Raw genomic sequence first — 18,135 nt, forward strand, 5'->3', positions numbered from 1 at the left:
CATACAAGAAAATGTAATAGAAACAGCTGCAATAGGCAATCAGATCTCAAGAATGGAGAGAGCAAAAGGGCTAACTAAACAAGTTGGAGGCATTGAAAAGCAGAATCCTACCAAAAAATCATAGGTATAACAAGACTTATGTTAGGTGGAAACTGAGGAGCAACAAGGAAGTGGAAAGAAGCAGAGAGTATCTCGCAGAATATGAGGAAAAGGCGGCTGGTATTTCTGGACACCTGTAGAGAATGGACAAAAATAGACTGTCCAAATAAATATCTGATTGCCTCTGGAACTAGAAGACAACCAACACATGGATTGAAAAAGCTCAGAGAGACCTTGAGAGGTCCAACACCCCAGAATCCCTCCCTCGTTTTAGAATGGGAGATGTTTTGAAAAAGAAAACAAAGTTGGAAGTATCTCAAGTTGAAAGAAGAACTATAAAGACCAGAAGAACATGGACAGAATAACAAGATCAATCAAAGCTACCATACAAAGGAACATTGTAAACACACAAAATTCTGGACAAAGAGAACATAATGAGATGTAGTGTGATCTTAAATGGCAAAATTCACCAATTAAAAATAAATAAAAGACAGGAATTTTTCTAATAGCTGACAGATTTCTAATGCACACTTTTGAGAGGTGTAAAAAATTAATTTTTATAATACCTGTGGCTTTGAGAATTGGAATGTTTGTGTTGTTGAGTGGCGCTAAACGAAATATGTTTGCCGTTTTAATTCTCTAACCTAGATGATGATGATATTTAGTTTGTGGGGTACTCAACTGCGAAGTTATCAGTGCACATACAAATTACCAATCGTTTCACTGTCCTGTCTCATTACTTTCCTAAATAATGATGAAATGATGAGGACAACACAAACACAAGTATCTGGGTGGACAAAATCCCTGACCTGGCCAGGAATCGCTGTGACCCAGAGGCAGCAATGCTAGCCACTATACCATGAGCTTTGGACACTCTAATTACGTTAGCATATTCAAAGCAGTTTTTACGCTCTTGCCATGGAGGGTGGAGCTGTGTGGAAGCATTGACTTCAGATTAAGATGCAAACTTGATTTTATTTGTTCACTGGATTGCAGGCACATCTTACTGCTGTATCTTACTGCTGTTATTTTTACTCTTTGTTTTTATGTTTGAAAAGTTCCTTGCTCGGTTGAGTTTTTAACAAGTCTGTAAACTGCACAAAATAAAATAATGAAATTTAATATTGCTGACTCACTGAACTAGTATTATCAAATAATGGAACATGACTACAAAGTCTTATGTATTAATATTTTCTGTAACTCTAAATGGTATTACAATAATTTGTAAAAAAAAAAAAAGTAATTTTTTTCATTATTTAAGCAACCTTTTCATTTAAAACTTCAAATGCAGGCTGAACTGCACATCAAATGACTTAACAATATTACATCACAAGAAAATACATTTTATTCACTTTACACACCTGCTTAATTCAGGATCCCACTTTAATGTAGCTATGTTCATTAACATTGTCCGGGAGGCATTTGTGACATCAGTTAGATGCAGACCACCATTACTACCACCAGTGAGATTCTGAAATTATTTAGATAGTACTTCTCAACTGAATCAAAGACTTCTTACTGAACAATAATGAATACAACATGTCAGGCAATGTTCTAAGTTTTAAATTTAGGAGATATAAGTGAACAAATAAAAAATCATTTTACATGAGGAGTGGGCATGAGAAAGTCTTGAATAGGAAATTCATTAAAATGAGGGACTTAGCATCCATCATCACTTTATTTTATGGTACAGGCCACCAGAAAAAGTTTAGGATTACTGTGTGACATGGACTGGGCAGGTACACAATTATTGAAATATCTAGTAAAATCATTCAGTCTGGAGATCTCTAGATGAATCCTGTTATCTTTAGCTGAGTGTATGCTGTAATGGAATTTCTTGACAGATTAAGAACTGTATGTCAGACAAGGAGTTGAACCAGGACTCTCATATTTTGTAGACCATCCCCTAGTTAGCTATACAAGTCTAATGACCAAACTCAAAGCTTCAATGCGTCAGTAATTCCTCTTCTTTTTCCCACAGTCCATGGAGGTTAGGCTGCCGAAAGTAACTAAGCCAATGATGTAGGAATTATTTTGAGAACGAATCAATAACTTTTACAGAGGAACGTATTCTCCATGCTAACTTCCTGACAGATTAAAGCTGTGTGTTGGACAGAGACTTCAATCCAGGCCTTTGAATTTTGTGGCAAATTCCCATACCAGATGAGTTATGTAAGTGAGTCTAAGAACCTGACTGCAACATCTAAACTGCCAGTACCTATCCACTACTTAGCATTTACGATAGAAGAAACTAAATCAACAGCAGATGCTGCATTAATCAATCATTAATTTCCTTAATTATAAAATCTATAAACCATGTAACATAATTATGAAGAAATGAAAGTAATACAAGTACCTGTTTTGTCTTGATCCCTTTTTAACTACAAATGTCTCAGATAGTTGGCAAATGAGTATCTGATTCTCATGACATCATTTTTTTTTCTAACAACAGGAACATAGTTACATAAAGACCCTATTATTGTCAGCAGTGCATTCACAAGAAATGGAACAATAGATCAGTTTTGAAAAGAATGGGAGAGGAACTGGCAGTATCTTTCATGGAGCAGCTATACTGGCACTCCTGTAAATACCCTAAGAAAGCATAAAATACATACATGAATAACGGTAGGCTGCAAAATATATCTGACTTTGGTCAACAAATTCTGTTAAATTATTTTTACTTTGCCCCTGCTGTATCACAATGGCAGAGCATAGTGTTTTGTGGAGCAGGCCAGCCCGCACAATGGATGATAATGATAAACTGTAGTGGAATTAGAATTTACATTAGAGCATCCTTCTCTGAATCAGCACCCAGACTGGTGGCAGAGCAATGTGTGTCCTTGGGACTTGCTGGCACTGTTTCAGCAATCTCTGGAGGATGTTATCCTGGGGTGTCTGGCTCATGTAATCACAGTGTCTGGCTGGCAGCAGTTTGAGCTGGCAATTGGCGTAGACAGTACAACGGGCCTTGCTTCCCAAGATGGAGAGTGCATTTTTATCAGAGAGCTCAAGTAGACACTGAAGGGGTGTGCTCACGTAATCTCTCAGCAACTCTGCACAGTGTGAAGATGAGCAGCACCAAAGTCTTTCCACCAAGGAAGGGCAGAAATGTCGATGACTACTTACAGGCACTAGCTGGGCACAGCAGCGGTTAGCGCACCTCCCAAATTCTGTGACAGGTGGACAGTGCATCAGACACCATCAGTTTGGCTCAGAAAGCCAGAGGCAGAACTCTTCAAGTCCTCTCATCGGTGGTTGCGAGATCAGCAGCTCACATCAGCCACGTAAGGCAGACCAGACAAGCAGCAGTCTCAAAGATGGACGTCATCTTGGCAAATGGTAACAGCACATCACAGGTTCAGCTTCATAGGCAGTGTAATGCAAGGTAAAAGATGGAGACCAAACTCGAAAGAATGAATATTTATTACTGCTTATCTGATGCAACGACATTACGTCTGGCTGACAATGACCAAGTGTAACGTCCTCCCTGGGACTCGTCAGTGCTCTTCACCAGCCCTCTATTTTGCAAGAAAGGGTTTGAGGGCTTCAGCTTGTTACCTTTCAAGCAGCGGGCTGATACGTGCTCTTGTGGAACTTTTACTCTCTCTTACAAAACCGAGCTGTGCTGTTAGAATGACATGATGCCTTCTGCTCACTGGAGTCATGTTGCTGGTCCCTCTTGCTCATGTGAGCTGAGGCTATATTTTCTGGGTTTGTCCTGCTTTCCACAATATTGGCTTTCCTCACTTGGCTTAGTTTGGTGTTTGTTGGAGAAGACTCAGAAAATTTTACATTTGCCCATAATACATTTCTGTTGTGTAACACTTCCTACATAAATTAGGTAACAGTTCTTTTTATTTCTCACAATTTATATTTTCTATCAGGAAGCCTGATTTCCACTCTTAATGCTGATTGTTCTTCACATATAAGTGTGTGTATTTTTTCCTGTCAAATGTAAAATGTCATTTTGCTGTTTCCATACCCAGCATTAGTTCATATCACATCATTTTCCCTCTCTCTAGCCTGAAAGTGACTTCCATTATTCCATTCCCCTTTCTTATTGAAAGCTTTTTTCTGCCATTATCAAACTGTTTTCTTACTTATTTTTCACTTATTTTTCTTATTATTAAAAAAATCACCTACTGTAAGCAGGCAATTACTTTGCTATTCATATGTACCCTTGGCAGTAATGTTCGATATGTATCTTTATACTGTCATCACTATCTTTGTTGTCATCTTGGAGAAATTGTTTCCGTTGAGAAGCCTGTTACCATTTCTTCATTGTTGTATATATCTTTTATGAGTATTACCTTTTACTTGCCAGTTCTTAAAAACACACACACACACACACACACACACACACACACACACACACACAATAAATAAAAAAACACTGTTTGTGTGTGTGTGTAGGGAGGAGGGTGTATGAATGCATGTACACTCTGTTAAAGCTTGTGATGTAAGTGACATATTAGGAAATAATGTGCTGACTGATACCGATATATAATGAACTATTTGATACCTGCAAATGTGTGATTGAAATATTGTCTTTCTATTATGTCAAATAATAAATATCATTAATAATTTAATTGGACAGATACAAAATCTACTCACCAAGTGGCGGCAGAATATACATATAGAAATTTTTTATCTATACAATTAAATTTTTTATTTATCCAATTAAATTATTTTGTCAATGATTGATTGTTTTCGTTGTAATAAATATCATTAGATAGTTATCGTTTAGTAGCTTAGTTTCAATCTAAAACACATTTTCATAATAAACGTAGCAGTTAATGCTGTATTCATAATGTGAAGATCACTGTTTAAAACAATGATGTTCTGTATGCTTTATGATAATAATCACACGGTTTGGCAAAATAATTTTGCAGCTGTACAAAACATTTTGAATAATTCTAGCTTTTATGTGGACAGATCTTGAATACCAATACCGGGTATTAAATCAATACTGGAATGGATGTATATATAAAAAATAAATAAATAAATCAGCAGTAAAAGTACAATTTGCAATATGAACAATCAAGTAAAATTTTTGTTGAATAGCACAACCAGTCTGCACATTCTTTCTTTTGTCTTTATTGAATAAATGGAATTTACCAGAAGTGGCAAGTTATTCATTCAAGTGTAATAACCCAGATGAATAAATCTTGCAGTCAAGATACATAGGGGTTATATACCCAGAAATTCAATTTTTAGAATTTAACATTGCTATTATCATTGCTGGAATGTGGTGTTCTATTTTAGGTCTGATGTTATTATTTCTTTTCTTGGATATATTACATGGGCCAGGTATGTGAGAAACTGAACCAAGATATCTGATTAAAAACATGCATACACAGAAGAAATAATTACTGCATACACATATCACTGGTGGGTAAATGAATTATCTATCTGAAGGTCTATATGCCATTCAGAAGTTGAAATATTCATAATAATATCTCACATCATCTTTACAGGGAAAAAGTAAAAAAGAGAAATCTGAACATCAGATATAGTTTATAAGTAGTATCTAAAGCAAAGGTCCATACCCATATAAGCCATGAATCTATGGTTCCAAAACAACATCGATTGCCTTTTACTGCATCTTTAACTTCTTGGATATTTTCCATAAGCCATCTCATTTTCAAAGCACTGAAATAAGGACTTAGTGGCAGACCACATAACTGTTTTAGGCAATTCTTATTCTTCTTGGGTACTTTGGATAATAATTCATCTACTGTGGAAGTTGTGCGCATGTCTAACCATACTGTAAAATCAAATAATAATTATATAACATTAACAGAGCTGGAGACATTTCATTACATCTGTTCAGGTAAAAAGTTTATACAGATATGTTCAAAAATGCCTGATATAAATGCATGGTATAATACTGATACCACAGAGTGACAGTTTTAATTTAAATAAATGCACATAAAATGCAGAGAAGTAATACGTAAAAGTAATTATCTATGAGTCAAAAAGCAGAAAATAGGGTCAAACATGTACAATAACACACATAAAAAAGAAAAACAATTGCTTACTGGCTTTTATGAGAACAAGTTAAAAATAAAAGTCAATGCTTTTAAAAGAAACTTTTTATTGGCAAAACAACATTATATGTAACATAATTTCTCTATATGATTTCTGCCATTCTCTATGAATTTGGTTCATCCCTTGACAAGTGTCATAATTTCATCCTGTAAGTAGCTTTGTGGTACAATTCATGCCAATTCTTGCACTGTCTACACACTTCATCATCTGACAAAGCCTGAGATTCACACAGGTAATTCTTCATCAGATCAAATTGGTGAAAATCACTTGAAGGTAGGGCAGTACTGTATGGTGAGTACCCAAGCAGCTCAAACCAATATTTCTGAATGCATTACATTGTTTTCCCAGCTGTATGAGAACAGGCATTATCCACAAGCAAAATCACACATTTTGAAAGCTTTTCTGTCCTCCTTGGTTTGAATTTGAGTTTCAGATATTGCAGTAGCTCACAGGAGCTACTGTTATTAACTGTCTGACCCTCCAGAGTGTAACAAATCACTAGTGAACCTTACATACCCCAAAACATTGCCATCATCAACTTTCCTGAAAAAGCTTGGCTTTTAACTATTTCTGTAAGTGCAGATGCCTTTTCTCACAACATGCTCTCTTGCTTACTCTGTGGTTCATAGTGATGAATCCACATCTCATAAATGGTTACTATACAGCTGAGAAAGTATTCACCTTTCTCTTCAAAATACCTTAAATGTGGTTTTGATATTACCATATGTATATACCTGGCGTCTGTTCTTTTGGACTTGTCCGAAAGAGCAGGCACAATTTTTTTATCCAGCATCCATTACTAATTAAGACACAAAGGAATTACAGACCTTTGCTGCAATTGGGCATTGATTGAAATCAATGGGGAAAGTTGAAAATTTATGCTGGACCGGGGTTTGAATCTGGATCTCCTGCTTACTAGGCAGATGCTCTGACCACTGAGCCATCCATACACAGTGGTCATTGCAACTGGACAGACTGCTCTAGCTCACTCCCCATCAGACCCAAATTCTCAACTTATCCAAACACTATGAATGTACCGAGCGAGGTGGCGCAGTGGTAGGCACACTGGACTCGCATTCGAGAGGATGAGAGTTCAATCCCGTGTCCTGACATCCTGATTTAGGTTTTCGGTGATTTCCCTAAATCGCTCCAGGCAAATGCCGGGATGGTTCCTTTCAAAGGGCACGACCGAATTCCTTCCCCATCCTTCCCTAATCCGATGCGACCGATGACCTCGCTGTTTGGTCTCTTCCCTAAAAACTACAACACTATGAATGTAATACCCCTTGCCCATTATCCTCATTACTTGTGGCATTTTGCTGTTTCCTGCAAGAGTTCAAGCCTTGTGTGCACCTGCACTGGTCAGGTCGATAGACACACAAACAAACACAAACATACACACAAAATTCAAGCTTTCGCAACAAACGGTTGCTTCGTCAGGAAAGAGGGAAGGAGAGGGAAAGACGAAAGGATGTGGGCTTTAAGGGAGAGGGTAAGGAGTCATTCCAATCCCGGGAGCGGAAAGACTTACCTTAGGGGGAAAAAAGGACAGGTATACACTCGCGCGCACACACACACACACACACACACACACACATATCCATCCGCATATACACAGACACAAGCAGACATTTCGTTTTAGATATATTTTTCCCACGTGGAATGTTTCCCTCTAATATATATATATATATATATATATATATATATATATATATATATATATATATATATATAATGTCTGTTCTTTTGCTCATGTCCAAAAGAACAGACACCACATATACATATTATCCCAGAAGAAGCTGAGTAACACAATCACTGTAGTGTAGTGGTTATGATATTAGATTGTTGCATGGAGGGTCATGAGTTCAAAACACCTGAACTGTAAAATTAGAATTTCTATATTCGGTTCAAGTACATTCTAGAAGTATCCACAAATAGCAAGAATCATTGTACTGGAATGTTCTGTAGCTGCATATATACAGTTATGTGATCTGGCCGGAGGCAGTTCACTCTGTGTTGTTGTATGTGCAAGTGCTGAATGAACCTTTGTTAAGTGAAGTTAGTGTTCATCATTCATCTACTTACACCTTCCTCTATGTGACATTATACTGGTGGAGATGCTGGGTATTGGAACTTGTGATACCGTACATTATCGACGACACAGTGGCTCCCATCAGGCCACAACAGAACCGCCGTTTATGTGGCAAGAAACCTGAGTTCGAGCCATATTCAACATATCACAATCTATTGGAGACAGAAGAAGAAGAGGACATCACAATGACAGCAACTGTGTGCCACCACATGAGACATCCTTCTGGGTTCTCTGGTGATGAAGGTCAAGATCCAAACATGTGGCTGGAGGTATATGAGCGTATAGCCAAATTTAACAAATGGGATGACACCGTGTGTTTGGCTAAAGTATTTTTCTACTTGGAGAGCACTGCCAAGCAATGGTATGAGAAAAACGAGGAGAAGTTCACAAGCTGGGAAGTATTCCAGGTGGAACTGCACAAGTATTTTGGTGACACACAATGGCAGAAATGCAAGGCTGAAGATAAATTAAAGTGCAGGGCAAAGCAAACACAACAAATCCTACATTCAAGACGTCTTGGAGCTGTGTAAAACAGTGGCTCCTAGAATGAAGGAGGAAGATAAGGTTGCACATCTCATGAAGGGTGTTGTTGAGGACATGTATCAAGCCCTACTCCTGAAGGAGGTTTCGACAGTAGACGACTTCACAAAATGGTGCCAGTATATAGAGACAATGCATCAAAAAAGAATTACACGCAAGAAGTTTGAACGGCTTCCAAACATCATATTGATGACTGTGATGGAGGAAGAAACTGCTTTCACAAGTATTCTTCATCAGACAGTGAGAAAGGAAGTTCAGAAAGCACTTGGATTGCACGGCGAGCAAAAAACCGAGACGCTTCAAGAGGTCATAAGGAAGGAAGTGGAACAGACATTGAACCCAATCTCTCGTCCTTCATTTAACTTTAAAATGGTAAAAAAGTCAAGACCCAGGCAAAGTTATGTTCCTACAATGCCGCATGAGGAACCTGTTTGGGCACCAAGGAAGACTGATGTTTGGAGGACCCAGGATAACCAACCAGTATGTTTCCATTGTGGACAAGCGGGACATGTGGTGTGCTATTGTCGAGAAAGGTGGCGGATATTTGATGGTGCCTGTGCCAGAAGACAGCAGACCAATCTTAGCCGACGCCAACTCTGGGACGACGAAGACAAACCAGAAGATGTGTGTGCAGGATGACGTAGATCATCATTGCTGCAAGCTAGCTGCTGGAGAGGATGCTCCCCAACACACCTATCAAGGTCTGCATCGCTGTTTAGAAGCTCCAGCTGATCACCTAGCCACTGCAACCTGGAAAACTAAAGGGTGCAACCTTCCTTGGAGGTGAGACCACTGAAGAGAAAAACCCTCCGCCGTCGATCACTACAAAAATGATAGGAAACTACGTCAATATCCTCATGGATGGCTGACCAGCCCAAGCTCTTGTGGACCCTGTAGCATCATATTCAGTCATTTCTGAGAAGTACTGTCGCCAGTTGCAGAAAACCGTATTCGTCAACAACAAAACATCTCTGCTGAAGGTCGCTAATGGGAAATATGTAAAACCTACAGGAAGATGTGTCATTCGTGTGGATATAAACGGCCATATACAGCCCTTAGAATTCATCATCTCACAAGAGTGTAGTCATGACGTCATTCTCGGATGGGATTTTTTGAAATCTTCTGAAGCAATTATAGGCAGTGGTCGCTCAGAGATTATGCTAGACGATATGAGATATTGTGGACAGAAAGATGCGCATCTGAGTGTGTGGAGACTGTGTGCTGGATGAAGTGATCATTCCTGCAGTCGGTACTAGAAAGGTGGCTGTCATGTGTCACGTCACACATCAACCCATGGATCTTGTAGTGGAATGTAAGAGAAGCATACCACTGAAGAATAACTTGGTCATCCCAGCCTCTGTCATCTCATCTAAGAATGGATTCGGTGAATTGTGGATACTTAACTGTTGCTGAGAACCCCAGATCCTTCCAAGACGCATGTGCATAGCAAACGCTGAGCCATTAATTGCAGAACAGCTGAGTATCATAGAAACCTAAGACAAAATCTTCTAGCTCGACTATCACCAGATTTCATTAAACAACAACAGAAGAAGCTACTTGCCATTCTTCAAGAGTTCTCTGAATGTTTCAATCCACAGATGAAGAGAAAATTAGACAAATAGACAGTGAAGCACCAGATTAGCACTGGAGACCATCAAACAATAAGCCAGAGAACATACCATGTGTCAGCATCAGAACGTTGAATAATTCATGACGAGGTAGAGAAAATGATGAAGAATGACATCATTCAGCCTTCGCAGAGCCTGTGGTCGTCACCAGTGGTTCTCGTCAGGAAGACGGATGGCAGTTGGAACTTTGTGTTGATTACAGGAAGCTTAATAAGATAAATAAAAAGGACATTTACCCTCTTCCACAAACTGATGATACACTAGATTGTCTGAAGGGGGCTAAGTTTTTCTCAACCATAGACATGTACTGGGTTACTGGCAAATTGAAGTAGATGAGACTGATCATGAGAAAACTGCATTCGTCACCCCTCAGGACCTGTAAGAGTTTAATGTAATGCCATTTGGTTTGTGTAATGCACCAGCAACTTTTGAACGAATGATGGATAATCTTCTAAGGTACCTGAAGTGGATGATGTGTCTTTGTTATTTAGATGACATTGTAGTGTTCTCAGAGACATCTGATGAACACATAAAAAGACTGAGGTCCGTTCTTAAGTGTCTCCAACAAGCCGGACTGAAACTTAATCAATGAAAGTGTCTCTTTGGAACGAAAGAAATCAAAATACTTGGACACCTTGTGTCAAACGTAGTTGTGCGGCGAGGCCCAGAAAAGGTGAGACCTATAATCGAATTTCCTATTCCTAAAAGTATTAGGGGTGTGAGAAGCTTCTCAGATTGTGTTCTTATTACTGTTGTTTTATCAAAGACTTTTGTATCAAAGCCAGGCCACTCCAAGAGTTGTTAAAAGCCGATGCTAAATTTATCTGGGGTGGTGCACAACAAGATTCTTTTGATGTGCTGCGAAAAGCTCTGACGACTGACCCTGTACTTTGTCTGTACAATGAGAGAGCACCTACAGAACTACACACAGATGCCAGTGGGTATGGGATTGGTGTTGTTCTGGTGCAGATTTCGGATGGAAAAGAGAAGGTTATAGGCTATGCTTCTAGAGCACTTACAAAAGCCGAGAGAAACTACTAAACTACAGAAAGAGAATGTCTTGCTGTGAACTGGGCCATGTGCAAATTTTAACAGTATCTCTATGGAAGGCCATTCACAGTTGTTACAGACCATCATTCACTTTGTTGGTTGACAGGTCTTAAGGATCCACAGGATGATTCGCCAGGTGGGCACTATGTCTTCAAGAGTATGACGTTACCATAGTGTACAAAAGTGGAAGAAAACACCAAGATGTAGACTACCTCTCAAGAAACCGTGTGCAAGACCATCAAGACTTTGATGAAGATAGTGACTGTCTCACTGCACTCCAGGATCTCTCTGCTGAGCAGAAGGAGGACGCAAAGATATCTCAAATTATGCTTGCCTTAAAACGGTCAGAGGATGTGAAAGGACAATTTAAGGTAGTTAATGGATTAATCTGCAAGAAAAACTTTGATCCGTTTGGAAAGAGGTGGCTACCAGTGATTCCTAAACATATGCACTTAGATGTTCTACAGAAATACCATGACACACCTGAGGCTGGACATTTAGGATTTATTAAGACATACAATAGGATCCGCAAGAGATTTTTCTGGTCAGGTTTATTTAGGAGTGTCCATCACTATGTGTCACACTGTCAAGAGTGCCAGAGGAGAATGTCAGTTCCTAAGAAACCACCTGGCCGACTCATACCAATTTCACCAGCCAAAATGCCTTTCAAGCATGTTGGGATTAACCTCCTCGGACGATTTCCAACATCTGCTAGTGGCAATAGATGGATTATTGTTTGCACTGATTATCTGACATGCTATACCATTACAAAAGCCGTGAAAACAGCCGAAGCATTCGAGGTAGCCAAATTCATTGTAGAAGACATTGTATTACAACATGGTGCCCCACGGTTGTTAATTACAGATCGAGGGAAAGTTTTTCAATCGAATCTTGTGACAGAGATAAACCGTTGGTGCAACATTACAAATCACATGATGACTGCCTACACTCCGCAAACTAACGGGCTTACTGAATGCCTTAATAAGACCTTGGCTGACATGCTATCACTGTTCGTCAATGTTGAGCAGAGCAACAGGGATGAGGTGCTACCTTTCATGACATTTGCCTACAACACCGCCAAACAAGACACCACAGGATTTACGCCATTTTTCCTGGTGCATGGGCGTGAGGCAACTACGATGATGGACACCGTGTTTCCGTTACATCCTGATGATATGGACGATGACTACATCGGCCAGGTGTTAACCAGGGCAGAAGCAGCTCAGCAGTTAGCTCGCCTCCGCACGCTGCAGGCTCAAGAAAACGATCGTCAAAGGTATGACGTGAGCCACCGCCCTGTTGTCTACCAGCCTGGTGACCTTGTCTGGATCTTCACTCCTGTTCAGAAGGTTGGTCTCTCAGAGAAGATCCTCAGGTGCTAATTTGGACCTTATAAGGTTGTAAGACAGTTGTCTGATGTTATTTATGAAGTTGAAGATTTCAACTACGACACAAGACAACGAAAGTTCAGAGATATGGTCCACGTCCTTCGAATGAAGCCCTATAAGGACCCTGCAACAGAGGGTAAATTCGAAGCTCCAGCGACAGGCAACAAGCGGAAAGGTGATGAAGAATGTAATGGTGACGGAAGTTCTAAGAAGATCACCACCAAGGCAAACATCAGTCATTGGGAGTCGGAGTATGCAGGACTGATGACTCATTCCCGGACTAGGAGGATGTAACACCGAGACGCTGTTCTCTTCAGGAGGGAGCAATGTCGCAGAAGAGGCCGAGTAGCACAGCCACTGTAATGTGGTGGTTATGATACTAGGCTGTTGCATGGAGGGTCGTGAGTTCAAAACTCACCTGAACTGTGAAATTTTAATGTCTATATTCGGTTCGAGTACATTCTAGAAGTATCCACAAATGGAAAGAATTATTATACTGGAATGTTCTATAGCTGTATATATACCGTACGTGTTCTGGCCAGAGGCAGTTCACTCTGCGCTCTTGTATGTGCAAGTGCTGAATAAACCTTCGTTAAGTGAAGGTAGTGTTCGTCATTCATCTTCTCACACCTTCTTCTACGTGACATGTTTGGCCACCAAGGAAGACTGATGTCTGGAAGACCCAGGATAAGAGAAGACAGCCAATGATCTCTTCAGTGCAGATGCACACCAGGGTCAAACTCTTATGGTAAACAGCAAAATGCCACGAGTTGTGATGATAATGGACAAGGGGAGCTACATTCATAGTGTGTGGGTAAGTTGAGAATTTGGGTCTGACGGGAGGTGTGTTAGGACAGTCCGTGCAGTTGCAATGACTACTGTGTCTGGATGGCTCAGAGGTCAGAGCATGGGCCTAGTGAGCAGAAGACCTGGTTTCAAAACCTGGTCCGGCACAAATTTTCAACTTTCTCCACTGATTTTAATTGATGCCTGCTTGCAGCCAAGGTCTGTAAGTTCTTTGTGTCTTAATTTCCGTATGTTCCTGTTTGTGTTTTGCTGACAGTTGATCAAGATAGTACAGAATTTGGCAGAATTAAATTTTGGAAAATTGCTTATACAAATTAATGATGTTAAAATTTCTTTACCCTAGTTGTCTATAATTGTCCAAGTATGTGTTAAAACAATAATATCATCTAATTTAATAATAGTGGAAAGAGATCAAAATTTGTAAGTAGTCTGGGAAGCTGTCATTTATATGTGGATAATATTTTTCATATCTTCGGATACTTGTAGTGTGTTTTATTATTTTGAATGAAATACTCCATGGATGGCAAATGACAGACAAAGTTAGTCATTAATCCTGGCATCAGAGCACATATTACTCAGAGCTATCAATGCCATATGGAGTACCACACATATTCAGTTCCAGTGTACTTCTGTTGACATCCACAATAATAATTACATATATATTGAGTATAGAAATTGAAATGGGTTAAAATTGTATTAGTATTAGTATAGATATTGCTCATGAGAAAACAGCAGATGATAAACCACTATACCTCCAGAAGGAGAATTCAAATAATAGCAATTGTGTATCTCCTCTTTTTTATTTTGTCCCCAACACACAATGACACAGCCTTTCATGATGTGCTGCACAATAAGCACAAACTTTCTAATAATTTAGAGATTCATGTATGTTTTCAAAAGTTGAACTATGGATAATGACAATATTATGAAAAGGATAGATTGCTACTCACCATATAGTAGAGATGCTGAGTCTAAAAGAGGCACAACAAAAACACTGCTAAACAAGTAAGCTTTCGGCCAAAAAGCCTTCCTCTAAATTAGACAAAACACACACACACACACACACACACACACACACACACACACAACTTGTGTACAATCTTGTGCACTATCTCTGGCTGCCGAGACCAGACTGCAGGCAGCAATGCATGATGGGACAAGCAATCTGGGTGGTGGGAGTAAGGAGGAGGCTGGAGTTGGGAGGGAGAAGGACAGCAGGTGAGGGGTGGGGGACAGTAAAGTGCTGCTTATGGGAACATACAGGAACAGGGTGGGAGAGGGTAGGGCAGCTAGGCAGTCGGGTGGTTAGATGGACGGCTGGTAGGGGGCAGGTGGCAGAAAAGTAGAGAAATATAATGACGGTGGGTGTGTTGGTGAAATAGGAGGCATCTAATGCAGGAGTGGAAACATAAAAGGGGACAGATGGGTGAAGGATAGTGACCAATGAAAGTTGAGACCAGCGGGGTTAAGAGAACGTAGGAGATATTGTAGGGAGAGTTCCCACCTGCACATTTCAGAAAAACTGATGTTGGTAGGAAGGAACAAGGTGGCATGGACTTTGAAGCAGTCATTGAAATGAAGAATGTTGTGTTGGGCACCATGCTCAGCAACTGGGTGGTCCAACTGTTTTGTGGCCACAGTCTGTTGGTGGCCATTCATGTGGACAGACAGCTTGCTGGTTGTCATGCCCATATAGAATGCAGCACAATGGTTATAGCTCTTGCATCTGTATCTATTACAAGAATATTAGCAATACGCAAAAGTTTAGGAGCAGGGGCTGAGTAGGGATGAGTGAGGACACTGTGTAGGTTCAATGGGTAATGTTTAACACATGCACATATCATCAGTTATGGTCTGATGATCATCACAAATAATTCAGTCATTTGTTTTGAAGTTCAAGCACATTTTCAAAGTAAATTTCTCGATTTATGGCTTGTCTTTTCAAGATTTTGGACATTTTCATGTTGTTTTGAGTGAATAGTTAACATTTCTGGTAGTTATTATGTAGTTTGCTCTTCTATTTGTAATTATAACTCATAACTGGTGAAGTTAATATTGTACAATAAAAATATGCAAGGGCCAGGTTCTTCATTGTTCTACACAATACAAAAATAATGATGATCATAAAAATTGAACAGTCTATCATTATATTCAACTACTGATTACTGACAATACGTGGATATCTGACAAAGTACAAAATAACTAAGAAATTTTGTGAATATTTTATTCACACAAAACAGATTATGTAATTGTATCAGAGAGGTCAAATTTGTAAAAGATAATAGTGTTGATAATTTAATGTAAAAATTATTTACTGCAATAAATCTCTATTGAAATTATCTGTGTATAATTAAATCAAATGTAATGGATATTGTAACAAAGAAGTGCAAAATATCTACTGTTTAGAAACTATACATATGTAGGTGTCAAAGGCCATATGGTCTTCGCTTGTTACTTGTTGGAGCAGTCTCACTCAATATTTTGGGTTGAGTGGGTGGAAAGAAACTGTAATGAAGGTACCCTTATTTAAGGGAGGTTTCTCTAACAAAGGAACTGCCTTAAAAAAAAGGTCAGGTATCTAAGGAATGAAAGGATTAGTGTATTTCATCAAAATATAATAGGTATTACAGGTAATGTCAGTGAACTGCTTGTTGATGTTGACTCCAACATTATTGGTATATCAAAGCACAACTTAAACAATAAGACAAATTGGAGGTTTCCTATACTGGAATATATACTAACTGGCTGTTATTCAAGGAGCTCTTTGCAGGTCGGGAAATAGCCACATTTGTGAAAAATGGTTTTCCATATGAATCTACTGATTTATCAGAGCTCTGCATTGAACAGGTCACTGGATGCTGTGCAGGGGCAGTTCAATTGAGTGAATCTGCATTTTTAATTATAGTTACCTGTAGCTCATCTAATTCTGATTTGAGGACATTTCTGTTCAAGCTAGAGTTATTGGTCCACTTTATAAAAAGTACCAAAAATTAAGGTGTGTGTGGTGTCTGTTATATTAATTTTAAAAGTGATTGTGCAAAGAAAAGATTGTTGGAACATCTCCTAAATTCATATCATCTGATTCAGACTGTTTTTCCAACCAGGGTGCAGGGGAACAGTAGTGTAACTATGAATATATTTTTGTTCATTCTTCATCACTACAAGAGACATTCTGTTAGTAAAATATACACAGATTTTAACATTAAAAGAAATCCGTGCACACACACACATGTTGAATGCAATTACAAACTACTAAAATGTTAATCCACTGATAACAGAGACTTTCTTAAATCTTATTACAGCACAATAGAGGTAGGAAGTTTATAGCGCAGATAACATAGATGATAATTATAATGCTTTCCTCAAGACATTTCTCATGCTCTTTGAAACTTGCTTTATATTAGCACATTCAAAACAGGGTACTGGCACTAACAGGCAATCTGGATGCTAACTAAGAAGGCGTAAGGACATCACATAGAATAAAGTGGGAATTTTATCGAAAGATTAGGACAGTCACAATTGAGGTGCAGTACTCCATTGCAGACAGTACTGTAATGCTACAGATATCATTATGAAGGCAAAAAGCATGTCATATGGAAAAAGAATAGCTAATTTTCAGGATAAAATTAAAATGATATAATCAAACAACGAAAACTTCAGGTAGGAATACCAACACTATAGGAAAAGATACACAATGTGATCAAAAGTATCTGGACACCAGGCTGAAAATGACTTACAAGTTTGTGGCACCCTCCATCGGTAATGCTGGAATTCAATATGGTGTTGGGCCACCCTTAGCCTTGATGACAGATTCCACTATTGCAGGCATATGTTCAGTCAGGAGCTGGAAGGTTTCTTGGGGAATGGCAGCCCATTCTTCATGGAGTGCTGCACTGAGGAGAGGTATTGATGTCGGCCAGTGAAGCGTGGCAGAAAGTCAGCATTCCAAAACATCCCAAAGGTGTTCTATAGGATTCAGGTCAGGACTCTGTGCAGGCCACTCCATTACAGGGATGTTATTGTTGTGTAACCACTCCACCACAGGTCATGCATTATGAACAGGTGCTCCATCATGTTGAAAGGTGGAACTGCCATCCCTGAATTGCTCTTCAACAGTGGGAAGCAAGAAGGTGCTTAAAACATCAATGTAGGCCTGTGCTGTGATAGTGCCACACAAAACAATAAGGGGTGCAAGCACCCTCCATGAAAAACACAACCATATCAAGGCACGCCTGCCTCTGAATTTTACTGTTTGCACTACACACGCTGGCAGATGACTTTCACCGGGCATTCGCCATACCCAGACGTTGCCATCGGATCGCCACATTGTGTACCATGATTCATCACTCCACACAATGTTTTTCCACTGTTCAGTCATCCAATGTTTATCCTCCTTACACCAAGTGAGGCATCGTTTGACATTTATTGGCATGATGTGTGGCTTATGAGCAGCCGCTCGACTATGAAATACAAGTTTTCT

The 18,135-nt window shown here is 39.3% G+C and overlaps 1 protein-coding gene across 7 annotated transcripts in view; it reads right to left on the reverse strand.

The window, feature by feature from the left end:
- Window positions 1–18,135, reverse strand: part of LOC126187795 (glycerol kinase) — a 228,508-nt gene that overhangs the window by 92,956 nt on the left and 117,417 nt on the right. For all 7 annotated transcript variants that reach the window (XM_049929072.1, XM_049929073.1, XM_049929074.1 and 4 more), the window contains exons 4-5: window positions 5,649–5,866; window positions 1,461–1,570 (exon numbers count right to left, since the gene is read on the reverse strand). In XM_049929072.1, coding sequence (XP_049785029.1) covers window positions 1,461–1,570; window positions 5,649–5,866 — 328 coding nt within the window. The remainder of the gene's footprint in view (window positions 1–1,460; window positions 1,571–5,648; window positions 5,867–18,135) is intronic.

The sequence above is a fragment of the Schistocerca cancellata genome, chromosome 5 (assembly GCF_023864275.1).
Source record: "Schistocerca cancellata isolate TAMUIC-IGC-003103 chromosome 5, iqSchCanc2.1, whole genome shotgun sequence".
NCBI lineage: Eukaryota > Metazoa > Arthropoda > Insecta > Orthoptera > Acrididae > Schistocerca > Schistocerca cancellata.